The 25,324-nt window shown below is 37.0% G+C and overlaps 1 protein-coding gene across 26 annotated transcripts in view; it reads left to right on the forward strand.

Annotated features, from left to right (window-relative positions):
• LOC139123108 (protein FAM13A-like) overlaps window positions 1–25,324 on the forward strand; it is a 93,169-nt gene that overhangs the window by 58,916 nt on the left and 8,929 nt on the right. For 6 of the 26 annotated variants that reach the window (XR_011549580.1, XM_070689107.1, XM_070689106.1 and 3 more), the window contains 19 exons: window positions 219–428; window positions 1,065–1,248; window positions 2,282–2,555; window positions 3,268–3,389; window positions 5,334–5,348; window positions 7,958–8,065; window positions 8,585–8,667; window positions 9,166–9,274; window positions 9,940–10,156; window positions 12,673–12,881; window positions 13,541–13,658; window positions 14,182–14,243; window positions 14,593–14,843; window positions 15,436–15,529; window positions 18,377–18,436; window positions 19,379–19,438; window positions 22,309–22,441; window positions 23,026–23,107; window positions 23,849–23,887. Coding sequence is in view for 16 of the 26 variants with exons in the window: in XM_070689107.1 (XP_070545208.1) it covers window positions 219–428; window positions 1,065–1,248; window positions 2,282–2,555; window positions 3,268–3,389; window positions 5,334–5,348; window positions 7,958–8,065; window positions 8,585–8,667; window positions 9,166–9,274; window positions 9,940–10,156; window positions 12,673–12,881; window positions 13,541–13,658; window positions 14,182–14,243; window positions 14,593–14,843; window positions 15,436–15,529; window positions 18,377–18,436; window positions 19,379–19,438; window positions 22,309–22,441; window positions 23,026–23,107; window positions 23,849–23,887 (2,430 nt within the window). In the remaining 10 variants the exon portion in view is untranslated. Of the gene's footprint in view, window positions 1–218; window positions 429–1,064; window positions 1,249–2,281; window positions 2,556–3,267; window positions 3,390–4,340; window positions 4,519–5,333; window positions 5,349–7,957; window positions 8,066–8,584; window positions 8,668–9,165; window positions 9,275–9,939; window positions 10,157–12,672; window positions 12,882–13,540; window positions 13,659–14,181; window positions 14,244–14,592; window positions 14,844–15,435; window positions 15,530–18,376; window positions 18,437–19,378; window positions 19,439–22,308; window positions 22,442–23,025; window positions 23,108–23,848; window positions 23,888–25,324 lie in introns of those variants that run through there. The other 20 variants (XM_070689110.1, XM_070689111.1, XM_070689112.1 and 17 more) reach the window with 11 other exon arrangements.

Consider the following 25,324-nt stretch of genomic DNA (forward strand, 5'->3'; position numbering starts at 1 on the left):
TTTGAAAAGGAAGTTATGCATGGTACATACTTCCTCTCATTGTGCATATTTTCTCATGACTTCTTAACCGATAGTGAACCCATACAAATCAAGATGAACAGTTCATAATTTATGCGTGTGCATCTACATATGTAGCTAATTAATTTAGTGTACTTTGCATGCATCCAACCCTTAAAAACCTGGCATGCATCTCACTCTAATTTACATCATTTTTTTAGGGATTGGTCACGAGGGTATCTTTCGAATCAATGGAAATGCCAGGGTCGTGGAAAGATTAAAAACATCTTTTGACAAGTCTGGCGATGCTGACCTCGAAGATGCAGGTGATGTAATGGCGGTTGCCGGGCTACTTAAGTTGTTTCTACGGGAACTACCAGATGCAGTGGTGCCAGAAAGCTTACATTTGCAGTTTGTTTCAACCCAAGAGAGTGAGTTTCTTATATTTCTTATTACGTGTGTTGTGTAGCTGTTTCTTATGCTCATGCTTGCCACAGGAGGGCGCTATTAACATAAGTGGCTAAGCATGTTGGCCAAACCCTTTTCATCAAAATGCTCACTTAGCCAAGAAATTTCAAGAAATCTAACAAATCACTATCAAAAGTGACACAAGCTATATAACTGCATACTGAATTATTGTATTTGTGTCCTACCTTGTCTGAAACTAAAATGTAAAATTTTCATCTCCGGTAAATGTCTTGTACAAAAGCATGACCTGCCGGTGATAACTCTTGATAAATTGTGTCACAAATGGGATTCTCAAAGGTCGTTCCATTTGCCAGTGTTCAGTCCAAGCTCAGGAACACAAGGATTATAATGTAACAGTATGAACTGTGACAGTATTTCTGCTGTCAAATATAATAACTGCTTTGATGTGCTAAGGAGGTAATTCCAATGAAAATTGCTTCAGAACCAAACCCCCGTGGCATTACATCACTTAGCTACTCAAGCTGTCATCTGCTCGAGCAAATTTGTCAGTGCAAAATTTCAGTGATGAAATTTTCTAACAGTAGCCAGTTCATAAATCTATTCTCAGTGTAAGTCATTTTTGTCTTCTTTTCATACAGAATACCATGCCGATAGTGTTGAGTGTTTACGACGCCTAAAATTATTAGTTTCCCAGCTGCCAGTAGAGAATTACTCCATTTTGAAATACATCATCAAATTTTTAGTCAATGTATGTTTACATGAAGAAACCAATAAGATGAGTGCCCATGCATTGTCGATAGTCTTTGGCCCAAACCTATTTCGGTAAGTGATATTTTTTGTTTGTACCAGAAAATATGAAAATCCCAGAATTTACATTTTATGTAACAATAATAAAGCCTATTAAATGACTGTCCTCTGCCACATTCCATCTTACATGTGAAAATCTTTAAGGAAATCAGCTTTTACTACCATATATTATTCCCAAAGTGATTTGAAAACTTTGTCAGATATGTATTGTTAACCCTTTGAGCGCCAAAGTCCATTTTTGTCACCTTTATGAAATATACTCCAGTCAATTTTTTTCAGATTTTTGCCAAAATTTTGATAAAAAACTGTAGCCTATGAAATGTGATGTCCATTTGGTCCAAAATTATCAAAAAAATTACATAAAAATTCATAAAAATTAGTAAAATGTTGCACTAAAATTTTGGCGGGAAAAATTACAGTGCTCAAAGGGTTAATGTCCTGCTAATGTAGCATGGGAGTAAGACGCAAGGCTGTCAGGGTATGGAGGCTGTCATTTGCCTATCAGTTACCACTTACTGTGATGTAAACTGAAAGCAGAGAGGAAAGTGTGTTATTCTCTCAAGACTGTTCAGCTTTGCCTTGGGGAGCATTACGTGTATTCTTCAAAGTAGCTAGATGAGTTTTAGACTCTCTCACTGCCCGTCATTTGCTGTGCCCCTTCTTACCTCTGCCTTACGCTGATGTGCCTTCAACAGTCTGGCCAAGCCAGGCGCACACCGCATCCACACATGGCATAGCAAAACTTTCTTTTGTAACCAAGGGTTGAAAGAGCGTCTAGGCGACTTTAACTGGCAAATTCGTTAACAAGGAAGATTTTACTCTGTTTTGCTGAAAGAAAAAAGGGTTTGCCGTGAACATGTCAGTATTTGGACTGTGCGAATATTCATTTCTTAGTCGTGAATAAAAGTTAACATGTACAAAGAAGAATTGAAACCAAAATATACATGATACCATTCAGCTTCTGCCCTGCCTAGTTTACTCATTTGAATACTCTTAATTTGAATATTATGAATTCAGCTTTCATGTCCGACTCTGTAATTTTTTTCAGGTGCACACAAGGCCTTGAAGGACTCAGGGAACAAGCCATAACAAACCAAATAGTTAGAACATTTATTGAAGAGTATGATGATATATTCAAAAAGGACGATGAAATGTCTCCGTATAGTTCCAAATTCATACAAGTACAAGAAGCTAAAGTCCCCAGGGTGCCACCCGCCAAACCTATACCATTTGAAGAGTATGAGAGGCAGACGGCTCCGGCCAAGCCCATACCATTTGAAGAATACGAGAAACAGAAATTAGCTGGTAAAGATAAATTAAAGGTGGGTATACAGTAGTGAGAGTCAGAATTGTAGATGATTGTTTTCTTCATATCTCTGTGAAGTGATCCAACTTAGCGACAGAGGAGGACAGTGCCGTACCAAATTCATTCTTGTCTAAAGAGTTAATGAAAATATTTCTTATTCAAATAAAAAGTCATTTTCATTTCTCCTCTTTGTGTCCAAAAAGTCTTGATGAGTTACTTGTCTTTTAGCAAATATTTTTGCATTCATTGTGTATCTGACGTATTGATATGTATGCGTCTCAATTCCGCCGGAATGGTTTGAGAAAGACACCGTATCTCTTTTTCCAGTCATTTGCCAAATAATAAACTGTTCGGCTGAGATCATGTACATTTTATAGTAGCTGCCGTTGCATTGTAACAAGCACTGCTCAAATTTCTCACACTTAAAACTACCAAAGTTATAATCAGTTTAAATGACAGTGCCTTTTTGACTATGCTAAAAGATCTGATCTTTTCTGACGGAGTAAACTATTGGAATGAAGGTGATTACATGAGACAGAGCACACTGCTTGGGAGAATTTGTAAGCTACATGTAGCTTCTTGACATCTGTCTTGCTTGAAGGATTCTTGAAGACATATATGTTTTATAGACCTGACCAAAATGCTATTCTACAAGTGAGATAATACAGACCACATAGCATTACCTAAATCAACAATTTTCATCTTTTCTGTATTGACGATTTCTCTAGGTTGGAGACAATTATTCCAAAGATTATAACAGTAATAATTACTCAGACAAAGGTGGGGATATATGGACCCCAGCTGATTCAGAGGTAGATAGAGGCCATTTACATACTGCTAGCAGTCTTAGGTGAGTATGGATTTGTACAGACATGGAAATTATGGCACAATAAAAATTATATTTTTCAAATTACAGTAAACCTGTATTATTAGTTTTAAACTGCTCACTTGTCAGATTTGTGTCTTGGACAAAGTTGAATGTAGATATAATACTGTAAGTCTGATATGGTGTTGTTAAAATATGATTGGTAATATTTTGGCAAATTTTGTCCATGACATAAATGATTTGACCAATACAGATATGTGAAAATACCATGATAATTTATATAACATGACCCTTGAACTCAGTTAATTGTTTTGATCATACTTCATGTGTCAATTCTGATAAATGGGTTCTTCATTAAATCCCTTAATAAAATTGTTATGAACATATTTTGTTTCAGTCCAGATAAAATATATTCTTTGGAACAGTACCCTTGATAACTTTATGTGAATGGCATTCTCATAAATTGTATTAGATTTCCTGTGTAAAGTATATCGTTATAAGTTGCATTTCTAAGTTGTACCACTTCCTTGTAAAAATCCATTGTATGAAAACCCTTTTTGTCCTGATAAGATGTAATGTAATGTCAAAGCTGTAATGTTTCAAAATTTCAAACAGAATTAATTGTAGAGCATGTGATGAAAAACTGTCCATTGCCTACAATGATTGTAACATTGCAGAAGTTGAAAACAGCAGGTATGAAATTGACAATTTTACAATATTTCCAATGGATACGTATGTATACGACTCTGTCAGAATGATTTGTGTTGGTAAATGAGAGATAATATCTTTGTTGTCAACAATGTACTATTTCCCCTGTAAAATTAGCCATAAATCATGATTGGAAGGAACTGTCCCCATTCACCTATTGAAATATGAAATGTTCAAACGTAATGTCTGATTGAAAAAAAAATTCTTCTAAAAATGCCACTACAAGTAGATGTGTGAATTTATCTCATTTTGTCTATTATGATTTATTGAATGGTAGATGTCCTAGAGTGAAATCAATTGGATTACCAAAAGTACTACCAACTTCAATTTTCACGTCAAAAAGCTATTGTTCTGAGATCTCCAAACCCACTTCTTCGAAAGTTTTCTGCAAATCAGATATTTTCAGTGGGCTCATTACCATGAACAACTACTTCGTCTCCAAGAGGTACTGCAAAACTTTTGTTATGTCGCCAAACATTGTCAATCAATTGATATTACACCTTTCACGTCTTGGATGTCACATGTTATGTGATTGGAGACCATCAAAATACTCTCTATCAATGACAGAAATGAAAGATTCAGTAACACTATTGTAAGAGAGAGAAACATTGATACAATACAGCTTTCAACACAGATAATATTCTTAGAATTGTCCTGTTCAGTAAATATCCCCATAAAGAAATGTGAAAGTTAAATATTGTACCTGTTGTATATGTGTATGTTTCCCTGCATTCATATTGTGTAAGCATGACACACTGACCTAACCTCCAACGTGACAAATACACATGTATTCTGTTTTTCCACTAACATCATCCTCTTACCATAAGCTGCAATAATTTTTTTTGTCCAATTTGGTTTCATAGCTTTTCAAGTTAACTTTTTCATGTCACATATTCTAACATCATTCTAAATATTAATACATATTTTTTTGTTTCACATCATTATTCCCATTGAGATTTTCTCATTTCATGGAAACGGTTGAATTATAACTTCTGCATGCCTTTTGCCCATGCAAAATTTCTAGTGAATTTCTACATACACCTGTAAAAACTACAAGAACAAATATTCATGAATGTACTTGATTACCATGTAACTATTATAAACCTGCAAGCGGACGTGCCAAATGCAAGCCTGGTGACTTGGAAAAGCTAACTTCAGCTGTGGTCCGTTACATGTTTGTATTTGTATAACCTACATGTTTGTAACACTCTACATGTTGTGTGTTTCTCTCTCCTCCTATCTGGTACACCCTCCCAAAAGACCAAGGAGACGTGTGTAAGTTGACTTTTCACGTAATCAGGTGTTAAAAAGATAAATGTTCTAGAGCCGGCTGCATCTATTTTGCTCATGTACATCACCAACACATTCTGGCATTGATTTCATTCTCCAACCTGATCCTCTTGTCTTCTTGCTGGGCCATTCTTTGCTTTTGGATAGTGACTGTCAGCTTGGGGTACATGGGAAAACGACTATAGGCAAAATGTTTACTGTAATGAGATTTTGCAAAAGACAATGCCTATTGCAACTTACCTTCCTTTAACTTTGGAAATAAGTCACATCCTTAATGAAGTAGTTCACAGTATTTTATGTTCTTTTATAAAGTTTTAAAAAAAACCTGTGTACTTTTTCATCAAGAAATCCTCAAAAACAGAATACAAAACAAACACAACAACTTTATTTATTTATTTGTTAAGATTTATCCAAAGTATACAATGAAAAGATTTTTTTGTACAGAAACAGGTACAAATCAGCTGTACAAAGCCACTCCCCACAAACTTGATGTTAAAAGGGTTCTCAGATACCAAACCCTGGAACTGTGAGCCATCTCAGACTCCTATCCTAACCCTATCTCTAACTATAGCCCAAAGTAGTTGGTGGGAATGTCTATTTGGTAAATATCCTGGGTGGCAATTGATCTGATATTACCAGCAGAGATATAAACTTATTTCCTTATTACAGTCCTTATCCTATAGGAATCATATGGGTACAATTTGACTTGAAAACTATCCTGCAGGATTAACTTAGGATTTCTACAGGATAATAGAACTTAATGGGTTAACCTTTCCAAAATTACAGTCAAAATCCACAACATCCAAGAAGAGTCCAATCCCATTCCCGTACACCTTTTCCCCACAGACTTCCTATGGGATAGTGTTTTTAGGGGATATCTTCAGACTGATAGCATTAAGAGTAAACCTGGTTTTTACGTACTTTTAAGCGCACAGAGTGTAAGAAAAATGATCTGCATGGATAAAATGCCATGTCCAGTATGTTTAACTGTAAGTTGGTTCTTCTTCCAATAAGTGAAATAATCTCTTTCAAACTCAGTATTCTTGATTTATAAGGAGAGATAAGGAGAAAGATATTTCACATTTCTTATCTGTCAATAGCCAACTCTATAAAATCTTCACCCTGGCTTTAGCTGTAAATGTCACTTCCATGATAATTTAATTGTCAATAGTATATCAATGATGAGTTGTCAATAGTATTTGTAACGTAATTCTAGTTTGGAGGAAATGTGACAAATATGATTAGTATCAGTGTAAATATTATAACAAAGTATTGCCCTCTCAACGCTGAAATATCAAACATCTCAAATGCTGTGTTCGTCTGATTAAAGTACCCTGGGCTGGCAACAAGAAATGGGTGTGATTTTCAAGGGTCTTATAATCGAGCAAATCCATGATTTCTACCGACACGTCTAGTTTATGCTAATATATTCTCATTTATTGAGCATAACTCTAGACTTCAATACATGAAGGTAGAGAAAACTTCCAGGGGCAAGGCTTGATTGACTATTCTGGCAAACTCATGCATGAAAGTTGAACATACATGATAACAAGTACATACATATTGATAGGCAAGCATTTCTAGAAGAGGAAACACAGCGATGATTTCTCAGCCTTGTAACTGACATGCTATTTTTTATCCCTATTCAAATTAAACTGCCTTAACAATCTCTGGCTATAACAAAATTATGGTTTGGTGGAATCAAAGTTTGGAATAATTCTTGAAAGACGGAGAAAATTCAAACAGACGGTCAATCATGTATTCAACTAAATGGTATCAGTTCACACAGTGTATGCATGCATTTTATGCATGTAAAAACAACCAAACTTTCTGAGGACAAAGGTCAGTGTTAAGTAAAATAATGACATGTCAATGGAATTCACGATAGTCACCAGTCAAAATTCTTCCCAGATGAAAAATTTTAGCTCAAAACAATGAAATCTTGAGCATCAAGTAGCAACGGGACCATCGTTGACATCAGGAAACATGATGGCCATTGTACTACGGTATTGTATTGTGGGAGCATGGGGACAAAAGGTTCCTGACAGCAGATCACAGAAACAAAAATACAAGGAAAAATTACTGTTTTGCCTGCCGTCGTCCCACCACAGGATTGTCAGTGTCACATTATTTAAGCATCTTTAATGATTTTCCTCAGTTTAAAAGGAAATTTTAAGCACTAAATAATTCACATCATCATACACATGCCTACACAACTTGCACAGCAAATAGCATGTCCATTACAGCTCTGCATGTGCTACAGACCACACAACCTTGAAAGTGCCAATGTGCAGTCCAATACAACTACCATCGATCGAAATATGGCCTGTGAAGCCTTTTCTAAATCTTAGTTGGTCAATCAGCAACAACTTTAAATATCTGATTACTTAAGTCATAGTATTGTAAGTTTTTGAGTTGTGAACTTTTTACGTTTTGAACTAAACTAGGGAGTGGTATAGCATTGTTGAAGATTACGTAAAAGTGGGGGAGGGTTAATTTATGCTCAAGCAGGGTCTTATAATTGGACATATATGGTATTAGAATTCAGAGTTGAACTGTCAGGAAGATGATAATTTTTCAAATTTTCATTTCAGTCCCAGGGATGCAATGGTAGATGAAGACAGGGCCATTTCTCCGTTTGTACTTGACAGTGAGAATGGTAGTGCAACTGCCTCTCCTGTTGTACCCGCTGTAACCACAGAGTAAGTACACAGTCCTCCTACAGCCTCAATCTGCTGCATTGATTAGCAGGGCAAATCTTAGATGCTGGTAGATACCCTATACCCTGATGTCTGAATTTCGAAAGTTTAATTTCTGAGCTTCTGTCGCAATGTTCATACAAGAATCTAACTACTTTGTAAAGTACAGTTAACAATTGTAATTTCACATCCATGCAAGGATCTCTCCATACACTGCCAGCATTTCAGATTGTTTTCAACAGACACTCAATGTTGACTGCATATGATGAGAAAAGAAGCTGTAATCATTGGGATTTTCTTTTTTAGTCAAACCTCTCCCAAATAAACATCAATTGTAAATACTTTATCAAGCCCATCAGTATGAAGTGCATGATGTCTTTTTGATTTGAGTTTTTAAAACTGTCATGAGCATTTTATCTTGTAATGACTCAAAAACACTCCTGTTTGTGCAGAATAAAAGTTTGTGTTTTTGTTCACCGTCATTTTGAGTCCTGTCTCAGAGTGTTTCCATGATTCTTACAGGATTGTGGAGAGGACCATACAGGAGGCAATAACTCAACATTTATTTGGTGGATTGGAAGACACTGCTGATAAACCCAGAGAAGGTAAGTGACTTTTTGACATTTTGTCATTTGGAGGTTGCAGAAGGTTACATCTCATCAGGTGAACGTCAACTTTCGACTACCAGAATGGTAGTCAGCTTGGGGAAAGTTGGTTACCCAAAATGGTAAAGGGAGATCCAGTGCATGAATTCTATACAACATGGTGTGGTTTTTGTCTTTCCACAGTTCTGTAGTGTTATATTATACTATGCAAAGCCATACGCAGAATTACAACCATCAAATATTGTTTGTGGTAGAGTAGTAGATTTTGAAAATCCTTCAAATTTTATTTCAGATGTTTTCAGTAGTCAAACATTAAGAGTAGGCTAATATGTGCCCACACTGCAAAAATAGCAATTACTCACTTACTTTACTCATATAAAATGTCATCCTCATCGGTCACATCATTCAAAAATAAGTGCCTTTCTTCATTACATCGTGTAACTACCTTGCATTACCTGTTATTGCTTAAATGACCACACTTCACTTCACACAACACAGCTCCCATGCCATCGCCAAGGTATAGACGAAGACAGAAAATGCAACAGCAGCAGCAACAGCAGTCACCGACGATAGCAGATCATGAACTGTATAACGGGCAATTCAGAAGGTATGTGTCAGGAGTCACAGCGCAATTGTGGATTGTGTCATGCAGATAGCCTTCTACAGCTGTGTAAGACATGAAATGGTAGAGACTTTGACATAGTCCTGGAGGAGAGAATGATTTATTGATTGATTGATTGATTTATTGATTGATTGATTGATTGATTGACTTTCCATAATAGGAAAGATAAACATGAAATTTACTGATGTTGACTATGCCTTATTAATTTGATGTGTAACATGGGAAAGACTGAAGATGACACTGAACTCACACTGAACAAATTAACATGACCCTAGGGGGCTCAGTTGCTTTATAAAGCCTCCTAAGAGCACCATCATTGTTTTCATAATAGAGATTTGAGGAAAATACATGAAGTTCAGATGTCAATAAAAATATGTGGTTCATTAACCTGTCCACCCCAATTCCCTGTAAACAGGTCCATAGTCACCAGTGATCACAATGGGTTTGGGCCAAACCATGGTGCTGAAAGGATTAAATGTAAAACTCATCAGAAATACAAGTGTTAGGAACAAAACATTTGGTTTTCATTGCAATGTGAAGCAAACTAGAAACTGAAATTGCTGCAAACAGTAGAAATTGTAAAAGAAATATCAAAGTTAGGACAGGTGTTCCAGCAGGATCATATTTTAAAAATCTTGATTTTCTTGCAGTAGAGAAGTTATTGAAAGGACAGATTCAACAGAGAGTTCAGAATCTACAGCGTCAGTCAAGGACAGAATAAGGCAGTTTAATAGCGGTGGTAGTAGTAGTGGTACATCTTCACCTAAGGAGCAGTCACCAAACCAATCACCCAAACCCAAGAAAAGGCAGAAACCCACAAATAAGGCTTTTGAAGTTTTTGAAAATCAGGGACTTGTTATTGGTGTGGTAAGTTTAAAAATTGTAAATTGAATGTGCTGTTTGTTAGTTTGGTTAACAAGAAAATCGTTGTCTATTAAATTGGGTTATTTACTTGTATAGTCGCAAAACAGACAAAGAAAATCTCAAGAATGAATTAACCCTTTGAGCGCCAAAGTCTATTTTTGTCACCTTTATATACCACAGTAAATTTTTTTCTGATTTTTGCCAAATTTTGGTAAAAAACTCTAGCAGATGAAATTTGATATCGATTTGGTCCAAAATTATGAAAAACTTACAGAAAAGTTCACAAAAATTGGTAAAACATGGCATTAAAGTTTTGGTTCGGAAAAATTACAGCAGTCAAAGGGTTAAGGCAGTTTTAGTCTTGAAATTGAAATATTTAAACCCCGGTGCGGGGTATAAAAGACCCCTAACTCATCGAAAATTCTTAATGGCGCTTGAGTGACAACTGGCAACAGCAAGGTAGACCGCTCCGTGAAATCAGCCGAAGCGATTCTCAAACAAACATTATTGGCATACCATAAACATAGACTGTTTCATAAACACATAGGCCATACAGTTATCCGCAAAGTTTCACAAAGCCTTTTAAAATTACGACGATTGGGGGAAAAATCGCTTTCGTAACAAAGGAAATGGCCCCCAGGGAACAGTCGTTCCGCGATTCAAATGATTGTCAATCACGCAGTGACGCGAAAAGGTGTAAACTGGTCAAAAATTTGCTGTGCATACGAGAATAATTACGATCGCAAACAAACCATGTGTACGCTCAGAGTTACATGTATATTGGCATGCACACAGGATGAAAACTTCGTGGTTGTCATAAACTATTTTACTAACAAGCGTTTATGATGCAATGACATCGCGAAAGTGAGCCATTTTCAGTCGTGACTTAGCAAGAGATGAGTCAGTACCGGTACGATGTATCCTTGCGAAAAGTGCGTACACTGTATTTTACAGAACTGCAGGCAGAGTCCATAGTTTACAATGACATCGAAAACAACTAAATATTAAAGCATGGCGGTAGCCTCCATGATCAATTTGATTACAGTCAGTCAAAGAAAGCCACTTTTTTAAACAGGGCCCCCCCCCCCCCCCCCCACCAATCTACGGCCGAAAGTACCGGTACGCTACAGTCGCTTTTGATATAAATGCTAGCCCTGAAAACGGCCGTATGGTTTGTACATGTACACGTGTTCTCACAATGACATGTCGTGTTCGGAGGGTTGGTAAGGTTTTGACATACCGGTTGCCCCAGTGACGCTTGGACTTCTGTTATGAGAATTACATGTTGTAAACAAAGCTTGTAAAGACATCAAAAGAGTATTTGTCAATTTCAGTTCAAGGTGAGCAAGTGAGCGTCGACGCATCATCACCCGATCTTCTTTGAAAGGCTTAGGCCTATTGATACATGTGTCCGATATCGGCTCATTGAGTTGGCACTACATCGTATGATTTCGACAAAGGTTGGACTTCAATTTCTTCAATAACGAAGATATCTATGAACCCAGTCCCCGGTTCATCCCATTGCTCCGAAAATAAACATAACTCGTGATCGTGATGAGTTGTCCGGGGACAAAGCAACCGAGCAGCTGACCTCGATCGCTTACAGATATTTTGGTACGCGAGATTCATGGAAATCTCGATCCTTCCGTGATGTAGTGAACTTATTTTTTTATTTTAGCGATCGGTCATGACGTCGCGTCGTTCACCTGTTTCCTACCATTTTCCTGACCGTGTTTCTCAGTCAATGTTTAGATCGGTAATTCGTGATTTCAACATACGAAATTGCCAGCTTCGGATTATTTTTAATGTTTATGTTTATTACTTTCTTGATGATTAGGCTATTTCCACTACGTACGGCGCCATTTCCGTATGTAGATATGGCGGTCAGTAGCCGAAACATTCTTGAACAATGACCCCAGAACTTCAGTGAATCAACTCAGCAAAAACTTCAGTACATCAACTCAACACGCTCCTGTTTTTAGGAAATTAATATTTTTTCCTTCTTTCTTTTTTCTTTCGCGTATTGCGAAGGCTGTACCTAAGCTTATAGTCAGAGCGTGAGTTGAGAGCAAACAGATTATGCAGATAATGCGAACGATAGCAACCGTTACCAACAGACTCATTATGCAGAGCCGTGTCCCAAAACGCCCACCCAAACTTGGCATTAATCCGGATCCCGGTCCTTTTCGCCCCGGGCTTTAAACATCTGCTCTAACTTTCCTCAAGGAATCTTTTAAACCATTCCCTGTAGAAGTAAAAAAGGAGTCATTGTGCAAAATTTTGAACTAGAGAAACAAATTACCCGATATTTACCGACATTTAAAATTCAAAATAGCCGCACTATAATAGTTTTGCTATGGCTTGGTGAGCCAGACTGTTTACAGCACATCTCAGTGTAGGTAACAGATAAGAGGCTGTGTGTTTGGACAAAGTCAATCTGCTCTTCCAATATTACATTTTGCTTTTCCCCAATGAGAACAATCATTCAGATATAGATATGAACATTTCTGTGTTTACAGCATGGTAATACAGACAATGTTACCAAACCTATCCCAGCGGCTCGTGAGCGGCAACATTTACCCATGGTGACACTACAGTTACCTGATGATTTACACAATGGTATCTCACCTGAGAGTAGTCCCAGGGCAAAGAGGAGAACCTCACCCAAGCATTCTTCACCGAAAAGATCGCCAAAACACAAACGGAAAGTCAAAGTCAAACAAGAGAGGTATGTAAGGTATCATAGGAAAACACATTGATCTTACCTAACTGCATTGTGACGTTGTGAAGTTATGAAAAAGAAATTCACGTTCTGTGAGAAACAGACTAAGCATCTTGATTACTCTATGTCAGAGACAAACGCTTGGTGATTCTCCTAACGTGATTTCACATTTATAGTGCAGTTTTGTTGATGAGTTCATCATCTGCATGCACACAGGTATACAAATCACCAAGTGGTGTACACAAATACCAGCTGGAAGAAAAAGTTCTATAACTCAAGAATGACGGTTATGAGCACGACTTTGCTGAAAGCCTCACAGTCTTGTTAATTCTCAAAACTGAGCCTGGAAATCCAAACTAATGATAAGGTTCCATCAATAGTTACCAGCTTATACAGAAATCTGTTAAAGGAAATATTTGGAGAATAGGATTGTAGAAAATTCAAATCAAGTACAAGATGTTGAACATTGCAGTAATATGTCTTTTTTCTGTCAGTACACAATGGTGCCATATGATCATGGCTACTTTTAGAGTATTACTTTTACCATAATAATGACTAAATGAGAATATTTACTCTTAAAATGTCAGTCGCTCTTTCATCAAATGTAACAATTCTCAAATATTGAAGAAAGTCACCAATAATGATCATGATCTTTTCACCTGTAGACATATCAATGAAGATGACTTTGACATAGATGAGTCTCATTTTATCGACACACACCGCGTTTCTAATGAAGATAAGGACTTTGCCAGTGTCAAGAGACATGCAGCTACACTGTCTTGCGTGAGTAAATGCTCTCCCTTCGTTTCCTCACAATTCTTTTGAGCCTTCCCCCTCTAAGTCCCTGCTGATTTTGTTGTCATGATGTTCAAAACAAGTTCAGCCGTCCCTGTATCACGATTGAAATGTGAAGAAATTATGTAGTAAGCAGACATTGTTGTAGGTAACTCCAAATGATTCATTGAACTCAATCACTTTCTGTAACTGATTACTGCTGAACTGCTGACTGTATCGCTCAAGCACCAAGTACTGTGTGACGTTTATTTATAGGACACTTTATTCTTGCAAATTTTGCTGATAAGATAGTTGAGAGTTAGTTAGAAGACAATCAAGTCAGGTGACATTGCAACAAACTTCCTGTGAAGAGACCAGCGTTATATGTATCAAGACTTTTCACAGAAGTGTGGTGTGATCCAGGCTACAGTTACCTTAACTTTTGTTAGTTTTTAGAACCCTGACTGTTGAACTGTACCTACACAGAGTATTTCAAAACTTATTATATTCTAATTTGATTTGTATCTTGCAGCTTACTGCCTCAAGAGCTCCCCCTCCAAAGAACAGACGAACACCTTCTCGGAAAGCTGTAAGGTACTGACACCTCCTAACCTGTTCACCCCCAATTCCCTATAAACAGGTCTACAATTATCATTGATAACAATGGGTTTGGGCCAAACCATGGTGGTGAAAGGGTTAAACTTCTACATTGAAAATTGAAGTGAAACAGCTTTAAAGCCCATACTCCCATCTCAGTAAATTGTCTTGTTTTACACATTATCAACCAAGATTGTTTTATGTGACATTCAATGTGGAGATTTTCGTTTTGCAAGGTAAGGTCAGTGTTGTTGTTCTTAACATAGTGATAACAACTGTGTAAAAAGCCAGTAAAACGTATGGTGTTTCTGTGAATACCAAAACTAATGATGATATGTTCCCACAGAGAATACCTCCACGTCGACCCGTCCACACAGTTGTCACCGCAGAGAACGCGGCGGAGACATCGCAGGAAATCACCAGTGCCGGCACAAGTGCCTCAGGAAGAAATGGGCGGGGCTGTTGGGATCTTCTCACACACACTGGAGCTCGATGATGGCCCAACCCAAGTCAATGGTCTGTCACCCAGCCCTACAAAGAAGCCAATTGTACCGCCGTTGGATCTGGCCAGTCTGCATGAACATGGTGATGGTGATGGTATGTTGTACACCTCATTATTTGATCAAGTGCGCCCTCTCTGTCAAATTATGTGAGATCTGATCATTTGAAAATTTTCCCCTCTGTATATCAGATATCTCACACCCTCTCTGTCAAATTCTGTGAGAATTTAATCATTTGAAATTTTTCTGCTCTGCATATCTGATATCTCATGAAGTGTTTAATACACAGCAGCAACAGCTGTGTGTATGTACCTCATGAATGTGAGACACACCAAAGGAAGGCACTCACATAGTGTGATAGTAAAATTGTAAAATATTTGGTGTAGCCCTTAATGTAACTATCACCAACTGGTGAATGTCCAAGCGATTACAGTCTTGATACCACTGAATATACTCAGAAAGTTCAGGAATGTCATCAGTCATGGAGTAAGGTCACATTAATTTCATTTGTGCTCAATATTAACATAAATGGAGCATTACGGGTCTGAATTTTGTGTGATATTCAGTGGTATCAGTGGAGATCATCCATGATTAGCCGTTACTGAAACATCCTCTGTGAATTACCTCTGTTACTGCAAACCTACACGTACTGTGATTGATCTTAAGTATTCTGTCCATTGTCTTGACAGAACCAATTCCTGCATGGTCACAGCATAAGGGTCTGGACGAAGACAACGAGGCGGTGTTATCCCCGAGGGCCAGTAAACTGAAGAAGAAAAACAGGTAAAATCATGCCTCTCAGATAGAAGTAAACAGCCTGTGCCTAGAACAGCTTTTTCTTGCAACATCCCCTTTGCTACTTTTGGTAAAGTTCTCTAAATAAAGCTTTGTTTGTGCTATCCTTAGTTCTGTCAATTTTAAGTATGAGAAGTAAGCAAGCAAGAACTCATACATTACAAACACTGACATGAATACTAACATATAAAAACAAAACCTAAACTTTGTTCTGCTCATAAATCCCACTTCCATTATTTCTTCTCACAAAGTAAACTAAGTTTACCAATCAGCAAATTTGAATGAAAATGTTTACAATTGTTTACATATCGCAAATCTTTGAATAGCAATAACAGTCCATCCTATCGGAATATGTTGACTGCACAGTCATATTGCAATATTTGTTTTTTGTCACAGCTGAATTGTTGCTTCCTTCAACAGCTGATGAAATATAATGATTGTACAACTTTCCTACCTAGCTGTATATGGCCGAATGAAAAAGACAAATAAACATGAGTTATCCATTGGAAGCTCACCAACCGCTGTACTTGTTGTAAATACTTGTACAAAGTTGTCCAACAAATTTAATGCTGTACAGTGGCTCTGTCCAAAGTGAATTTTAAAATGCTGAAGATTAAGGACAACACCGTGCTGTACTGTACAACTCATTAAAATGCATCACAGCAAAACAAACAAGCAGCAAAGGCTATGCACGTCTTGAATTCATATTGACATACTTTCCTCAATGAAACCTTCAACAAAACAAGACATTATCATCACTAACTTCCACACCAGCAGTCATACAAAGCATAATTTAGTAAATTATGAAACTTCTCAAGCATGCTTTATTATTGGCTTTTCATGTTTTTGTTCATTTCTTCTTGCAAGCTGCATTGTCATTTTGCAACTATTTTCCTTGTTCAAAAGTTTGTTGACTTTTAAATTTGTATGCTTTTCTGTTTATGTTATGAACTCTGGTTGGCTATTGGCATAGTGGCTTGAGTGGGGCCCATTTCACTGAATTCATAATCATATGCAAAACTCACAGGTGGCTTTTGAATTTCCAGTCATTGCATGTGTAGCAGTTTGGCATGTCTCTGAAGGGAAGACACAAGGTTTCATTCAGTGCTTGTCATTGAAGGGTAGTATGCGCCTCGAAATTGAAAGACTTAAATCTTTGCCCAAACTTTCCTCAAGGAAACTTAACCTTCCTCTTACAAAATCATGAATCAAACTCACGAGTCATCGTGCAGAGTTTGGTCCTGGGGAAACAAGTACCTTAAAATATACCAATATTTGAAATTCAAAATGGCTGCCATACCTGTGTGAACTCTTGTGGGAAAAATTACATTTTTAACTTTCACAACAGAGAAATCTTTTGGTACTCCATGAGCTTCAAGATGAACACCACAGACGGTAGATGAGAGAAGTATTGTAAAATTTTGAGAGTCAGAATATCTGTCTCCGAGGCGCATTCTACCTTAACTTATTCACATATTTACTCTACACTTCTACTATCTGATCTTTCTTGGGACTAGAACTATATCCCCCGTTACATGTTTCTTGGAGGAAAATATTCCACTAATTTCAACAAGAGCTGTCCTTCTGCAGTATTAATTTACGGGATAGCAACTTCCAGGCCGTACCACCTCCAAAATAGGTTGCACATGGATTATTCCTGCTCTCAACAGTAGCTTGAATAGTCCATTAGCGGGCACGGGGTAAACCAGGTTGATTTTGGTGCCCGGTGCCCCTGTCCATTGAAAATTAGCCTTCCATGGTGAAGAACTAACAGCTTAATCCTCATTCTCAGCATCTTCAGACCGCGTCCTGCCACAGTGGCTTTGTAATCGTCTTTGCCAAACGTAGTCACTGCAAAACGTTAGAATGCGTGGTACTGCCCTTCCTCTCAGACCCAACACTCTGTCAAGCGTACGCTGGTGCAAACAAACCCACCCTTGATGATTTTTCTGAGCATGAGGAAAATCATCAATAAAAACTATAATTAGCCACATTTTTGCATTAAAACCGTAGAAAGTCGTAATTTTAGATCATATCCTATGTCCTGCAAATATAGCCATTATGCCATATTTCTGATTTTATTTTAATGTTCAAGTTTTAACTATCTCACCAATACTTTTGTAAAGTTCTTATAGTGTAAAGTATTATTTTAATAAATGCAAAAATTTTAATGTGTGTCAGCAATTGAAACTTTATCCTGATATTCATCTCAGTATTCTACAAGTTCGTAGATGTAAATTGTTTCTGAGTTTGTCTATGTTTGTAAACTAATGATATTCAATGCTATCGAAGATATGCTTATGGTGAAGGACATTGACAAGTGGGCAAAAATTGGAAAGCAAAAAAAAAAAAATCATAAAATAATCAGAAAATGCATTGTCCAATCCATGAATTTAATCATTTTCAAAAGTTTTTCCTAGTCCATAAATTTTAGTTAATCAACTTTAATGAAAAATTAAAAACGTGAAATTTTTCAACCTTGCGGACACAGACTGAAAAAGTTAAGTCACAAAACAAAAGTCCTGTAAAACCCTTTAAGAAATTCCAAAAATGGAAAAAATCTCCCAAATGTAACTTTGGTGTACACAAATATTTTTGTGTCCACCAAATGTTCACAGCCAGCTTTCTCTAACAAAACACTAATGACTTGAGAAATTTTAAATAAACATCTAAGGCAAATCAAATTGTCTTTTTCACATCAGGACAGACGTGATCAGTGTATAAAATAATAAATAAATTAACAGTTGTACTGTCCACTTATCACTGTCATTCTCTGTAAAGTTGTGCAAGTCTTCTTTTTGACCTGTTAATAATCTAGCTTGTTTTCACTTGCAGTTTAATGGTTGAAGTTCCCTTGTCTCCGAGTGCTTCATTCCCACCCAACCTTTATCAGAGGTGAACCCTCCCTCTGGCTAGTTAGCAGCATTTTATTTAAAAAAAAAGACAATATAGACTTGTTGTTGCAGCTTAGTATTGACATAGTAGTTGCTAGTCACCGATCTCAGTATCAATATTTGTTATTTTCCATTGTGGTGAGCGATATTAACTGAGCTGCAGCCATACTGGCAAAAGATTTGTGTAACTTGAATGACATGATAATGGTGGATTGGGTTTTACAAACAGAGGTTGCTTAGCAGGAAAGCTAGAGTTGACATTTTAGTGTCCTTTCTTCAAGGCAGTTTGGAAAAGACAGCATGAAAGAAAAAATTAAAGAAATATTTGTATAGGTTCAACAACCATGTAGTATTACCGATAGTCTTTCTCTGTTCAGTACATCAATTTTGAAATAGTATTGGTATGAAACTAAAACCACATAGAAAAAAACAGTGTCTCGATCACAGGTTCAGCGTTTCCTTCTATATGAGTTAAATTGCTCTATGTTGCTCCTTTTTTATGCAGAAGCGTCCACAATTCTCTAGTCTGTGATATGTTTTTGCGTTATTGACACTGTCAACCATTTGATTGACTGACTAAAATCTTCACAGACGATCATAATTCAGGTCAGAAGGCAGCGTTGCCTTCAACTTGACCATAAGTTGTCTGCTGAGCAGTCTCTGTTTTGGATTGTAGACACTGCACTGTAGTGGCTGTCAGTAGCAAGATCAGGGGGCAGGGATAAGAGGGAGGAAGAAGGAGATATATCAGGGTGGGGGAGGGGAGGGATGGGGGTTCTTGCCAGAAATTTAAAAAAAGACTCTATCATCTCTCACTGGCTTTTTTCTTCTCACTGTTTTTTTTTCATTTGTATCTGAATTTTGTGGCCATCTGTTCATTGGAGGTTGTGCTTTTTTTGCAGCTCACTATTGATAATATTGAATTACCACCTTGCTTTTGCAGTGCTCCACCAGACACTGATATACCGCCATCTCCACCAACTGCTCAACCCTACCTTCAAGGGTGGGTATTTATTTTACAATTCTCACTCAGCCAACCCAAAGTGCTAGCAATTTTCAGCCTCCGTTTTGTTTGAAAGCACGTTCGTACACCTTTCGCCTGTCTTAAGTTTGTGCACAGTGTGCAGAGTTAGAAGTGAAAGCAAAGTTTAACAAAGACCATGACAGTGACTGCGTTACTATGCTTCTCTATCGACAGTGCAATAAGGTTGTCACAGATAACACTTATGAATATTAACAGTCTTCTAGAAAAAAAAACAAGCTAGTTTTATCAAAGTCAAAATCATGAGTTTTATGGATGTTGTTGTAACAGCTGGTAATCAACACTTCTGTTTGAGGATATCTAAGTACAAATGACCCTATAGTTCATCTCAGACATTTGAAATGAATTCGAATATTAGTCATCAATGGCATTAGTAGATGTGAAAAAGATCCTCAAGAGGACAGTGTGAAGATGCATGAGTCAACATTATAGTAGAAGAAAATAAAAAGCATTGATTTCACCAGCACGTAATTCTAACAAAACCAGCACTGGTTTTCATCGAACATATGCACCTTTCTGCTGTGTTGTAGTTCGACATCACTATTTAATTCCACCATTCACCAGTTTTTGACTTCAATATCACTGGTTTGGTACAGGTTAAATGATCACATAATTATAGTATTATAATAGTGAAAGGTTTCATAACATTTCGCAAATAACTTTAAAATATTTTCTTCATCACACACAATATCTTGTGTTGTTACTATGATAATGTTAAAACTGAACGAAGAATTCATTGTAATGGCACAGTGATTAAGAGATATTTTCATTGTGGTAAAATTTTCGTCCAATACTGGATAGAGATTCATCTATTCACCCCCAATTTTGATAGATATTATTTTTAAAAAAAGCAGATAGAAAATGTCGGATCAAAATTAATTCCAGAAATTCAGTGATGTAAAAAATAAAGGAACTACCATACCATCAAGAGCAACCTGTCTCAGCTTTAAACATCTATTTTTTAATCTTCACATTGCAAATGCTGAATATACTCTGCCAACTCATAAATTAAACAATAACAAGTAAAACCAGTATATCCAATGACAGAATTTTAATCTTCAGTTTCTTGCTGATGATCATCCTGTTTCCTGTATAATTTATTACATTTGTTTTCTGTACTATACTGTGAATGATATCAAAACATCATTGAAATGTAGAGTTTGTTCAATGGTAGTCACAATCATTATAACTCTTTCAAATCCCTGTTCAGGAGATAAGCACTTTGCAATAGATCAGATTCATTTGTAACGTACAGAAAGTGAAAGTTACAAGTCTTTGTTGAGAAGTAATAGAAGCAATGTATGACCCACTCAGAAAATAATTCCAATTGTGAAGTCCTGATAAACCAAGCAAACTATAATGGTTATACTCACACAGTCCCTGGTTGGCTTCTTATCTGTTACCAACACTAACGTGTCTTTGATAGTCTGGCTAGCAAAGCCCAAAGCAAAACAAGGCTATACTGAGCTTTACTAATAAACCAAGACAGAAGAGGGCCACACTGTATGGCCAAGAAGGGGCTGTGAGAGTGTCTAGGTTATGCTGGTTGCAAACAAAAACATGTTTGACAAAAAAAGAGGAATGTTGACCATGCAGAATGGAATTCCTTCCCAGTGAATGTATAGTTGTGTTTTCCTCATAGCTTACCATGTAGTGTTACAAATGTATGCTACAGTATTTGTTTTGCATTGCACTGCTGCTTAGCATTGTGTCTGCGTAGTGTAGTTCAAATCTTGTTGATGTTTAGCATCCACCAATGATGTCCCTTGGACTTAAAATCTCTGATTTCTGACCTTTACAATCCTTGTAGTTTGGGAGAAATGCATTCTCACCCCTTTTATCCAGTAGGTGGAATGATCCACCCATAGAAACACTGAGAATATTCCATCATTTTGGGATCTGTGGGTGAAAACTACCAGTATTACTTATACTAATTCCTTGCATGTGCTCTTGCATTTTCAGCATTTCCTAGCGCAATGTGTAGTTTCTGTAGATCGCAGAAATACATGTGTTATGTTCTCTTTCCGCTGGCTCCATAATTATTTTATTTTTTTCTCAACAATAGCCGAATCCAGGCTGTGATTGGCTGGTTGTGCCTCTAACCCTGTGATTGGCTGTGTACAGTTCCCTAATTGGTCACCAGTCCCTTGATAGACAGCTCCTATCCAGGTTCTCATTGGCTGCAAGTGCCTTGTGTCCTGTGATTGACAGCTGTGTGCATTGTTTTCACTCATACGCTACATTCAACATACCTATTTTCCCTTCCTCCATCCATTGTAATTGATAATGACCACGTCTTCAGGGGTCGAAAGTTCTTTTTTGTAGCACCTGGTATTTTCATAATCTTTCAACATTGGAAATACTGCCATCTTATTGATTTTATCATTCAAAACCTTTGTAATCAATGTTGAAACAACTTGTTCAATAGTCCGAACTTAAATATGAATAACAAATATTTTGTGCTATTTATTATCCCATATTATAAACATAATCTAAGGCTGCTGGTGTGTGGTAACTACTACTAACTAACTTGTTTGTAAAGGGATTTCCTTCATTTCATCTGAACACTTAAATATAATGGACATGAAGTACTGAACAAATAGCTGTTTTGTTGACTAGTTTTTACGGCGTCTCTGTTTCATCACACAAAAAATGGGGTACTAAAAATGCATTGAAGATAATGGTACAAAGGTCGATTCAAGGTCAAGAACTTGTGTTTTATTACAGTAAGAAAGTGAATTCTATGCTGCCATAGTGTCCAACTTTCCTGTACTTCTGATGGCATGTTTTCAAAATTGACATGATTTATCGTTTTGACAAATCACCAACAGACCATTCCGTACGGAAAGGCGGCCGGGTGAAGAGGCTGATCCCACGGTCAAACAACTGTCAAAGCAGATCCACACTCTGAAGAAGAAGATCAGGCAATTTGAACAAAACTTTGAAGCTGAGTTTGGCTACAAGGTAAGCCAGATTAAAAAGACACATTATTTAGTACGCTTCTGGAAACCTCCCCATTGAAATTTTAAACCACACTCTTTGAAATTCAGAGATAAATTTTAAAAAGCGGGGTTACCTTGCAATGTTTGTTCTGAAGACAGAACTTCACTGAGATATACTGCTATCTGAAATTCAAAGTGACTGCTATCCCCTGTGCTAACTTTATCTGGGTAATTTAAAATTCCAGCTTCAAAATGAGTCAATACATTCCAGCTAAGCGTTGTCAAAGTTTTAGACTCCAAAACAAACAATCAGTCGTATTTTGTTCTCGGTGAAGTTTTACTTCTTGAATTGCATAAGTCTACAGCCCCTGTAGTGTTGTTCTCGGACATACCGTAGAACGTCCAGTTTATGTTTCCTGTATTTGACTTGCTTTAGATCCTGTTCTGTTGTAAATAACATTCTGTTATCTCAATTACTGTGTGTGAAATTCAAATTTCTTAATCACAAGCATTGGATTGGTGGTTTCTTTTTTGGTTGTCTATGCAAAAATGCTAACTCTGTAGAGAAAGACCTTCAAATGAACCAGTGTCACAATTTTATTTCAGCCGTCGCATTCAGACAAAACTGCCCGTCCTGACATCAAGAGAATGATGCTGGAAATGTCTAAGGCCAAGAAACAGCTCAGAGGCAAGTAACTAAAATTCTACAAAAAGGAAAAAAAACTCATGCATGTGCATGTTCTCTTTGGTAGATTAATAATAGTATTCTGATGGGGTAGAAATGTTTGGGTATGAAACCATGGGGTATTTCAAAGGACATTATTGATAGTGTTAACACTGATTTCTTGCAACATGGAAATAAAGACGGCATATTTATGATTACGAGTCCCATCATGCATGTCAATTGTACAACTGTATATAGTGAATGGATCCAATATGGCCATCAGATGGCTATTCTGTTTGGATTTTGTTCATGTCCGGATTTATAATCACAGCGTTATTCACATATTCCTGTGGAAATCAGCACTGAAACAGTGTATTGTGAAACTTGACCCATTTATTTCAAAGTTTTTACATACAAAGATGCACCCCCACTATGGCTTCCATCATCACCATGTGTGCTTTCCTATAGCCATGATCACATGTTTTTGAATCTGATATGAAATGTTTACTCATTTTGATATACACCATATGTGTCAATGTCCAGTGAACAAGATAGCCCCCAAAAATCTTCTGCACATATGACATCATTGCTTTGATACCCACAATGCACGTCTTTGATATTCATGATGTTTGTATTGTACATTTTGCCATGCATATGATCTGATGTCTAAACTAATGTGTGTTCATATTGTCTTTTTTTGCTTATTTTTTGCATGCTTGATTGTGTTGTGTTGCCATAATTCCAAAACACCTGACCTGTCCACAGAGATGGGGTTTGAAGCCCTAGCTATGCACTCCATGCAAGGTACTGCTCTCTACAATCATTTTAGCCCATCAACATAGCGGTAGTTATTCCCCATTTCCTTGTCCAAATGGATCGGCCCAAGTGTCTGGCATAGGTGTTGAAAGCTTGTATGGCAAATGCTATGGTGATATCAAAGGTGAAGGGTGCAAATTGGAGGGATGGACGGTGCAGTGCTTCTATATAAAGGGAGGCTGTTGTTGGAACTGCGCATGAGCAACTTTCTTGTTATATACAAACGATGTATTTCATGCATGGTATCTAGATGCATCAAGTCAACATAGCTGCAACACTTAAATTTTACAATATTCATTGTTAACAAACATGTTAAACTTTCATCAATTGCCAACGTACCCCCAGATCCAGTGTTTACATAGGTCGTAGGGGTCCCAGGCAACCTTTGAGCAGAGTTCTGATGACAGCCTCCCTTTAAACAGAAAGATGCATACAGGGTTTTGGAATGACTGATGCCTCGTGTCTTTGTTCAGTGATTTGGAGTAAAATACTTGACTGTAGAGAATTGTATTGGTGCTTGCCAAATATACTTACTGCTGACGAAAAAAAATAGGATTTTTCAAATGCTACATTCTTCAACTTTATTTTGATTATGTCTTGTAAGAAGCATGCAATGGCGGCAAGCTGCCGATCTTCAAAGTAGCAGTATATATGTCTTTATTGTCTGCAATCAACATTCTCTATTCTATCAGCTATACCTTTATTCCAAGTTTCTGCATAATATGAAAACAATGCTGACTTTGCTGCAGTGACATAATTGGGCCTTGATTTCACAGAGTATGTTGTAAAACTCAGTATATTGTCACAATTATCGGGAATTTTAACAGCATTGAGATGTGAGCAACAAGTTTTTTAAAATCTGATAAAAAAGTTTGAAGTGATTTATATTAAAAAATAGTGAGTACCAGTAATGCTCATGGTTGTTGTCTGTCGGAAATGGCCATTGTAGAGAGTACCGTATACAAGGGAACAACTCTGGTACTATCTTGCAAATGTTGAGAATTGTGGTGATCTTGTAAACAACTGAAATAATGCATTGGAAACTAAATTTCTACCACATAACTGAAAATATTAGGTTACATGTTTGTTTAATTGAATGGTATAAAATTGTTTATCACTGTAGATATTGATATAACATTAATTCTTTGCTAGTGAACAGTCATGTCTGATGTCCTCTTGCTAAAGAATATACAAGAACTCTGAAAAGACTTTTAATTGTTTTCTGCATTGTGCATTTAGATGATAGATGTACAGTAGTTGAATTTACCAGAAGAACTCCAGACCCAATCTTCTTTATTAATTAAAACAATCACGTTTTCCTAGGGACCCCACAGCTTTGAGACCCCCTAGGATTATGTTGATTTGTGAAATTGTTGAATTCGGGCCAAGTGTTCTTCAGTCTTTCCAGTAGTTGTTTAGTCAAGT

Source organism: Ptychodera flava, chromosome 22, assembly GCF_041260155.1.
Source record: "Ptychodera flava strain L36383 chromosome 22, AS_Pfla_20210202, whole genome shotgun sequence".
NCBI lineage: Eukaryota > Metazoa > Hemichordata > Enteropneusta > Ptychoderidae > Ptychodera > Ptychodera flava.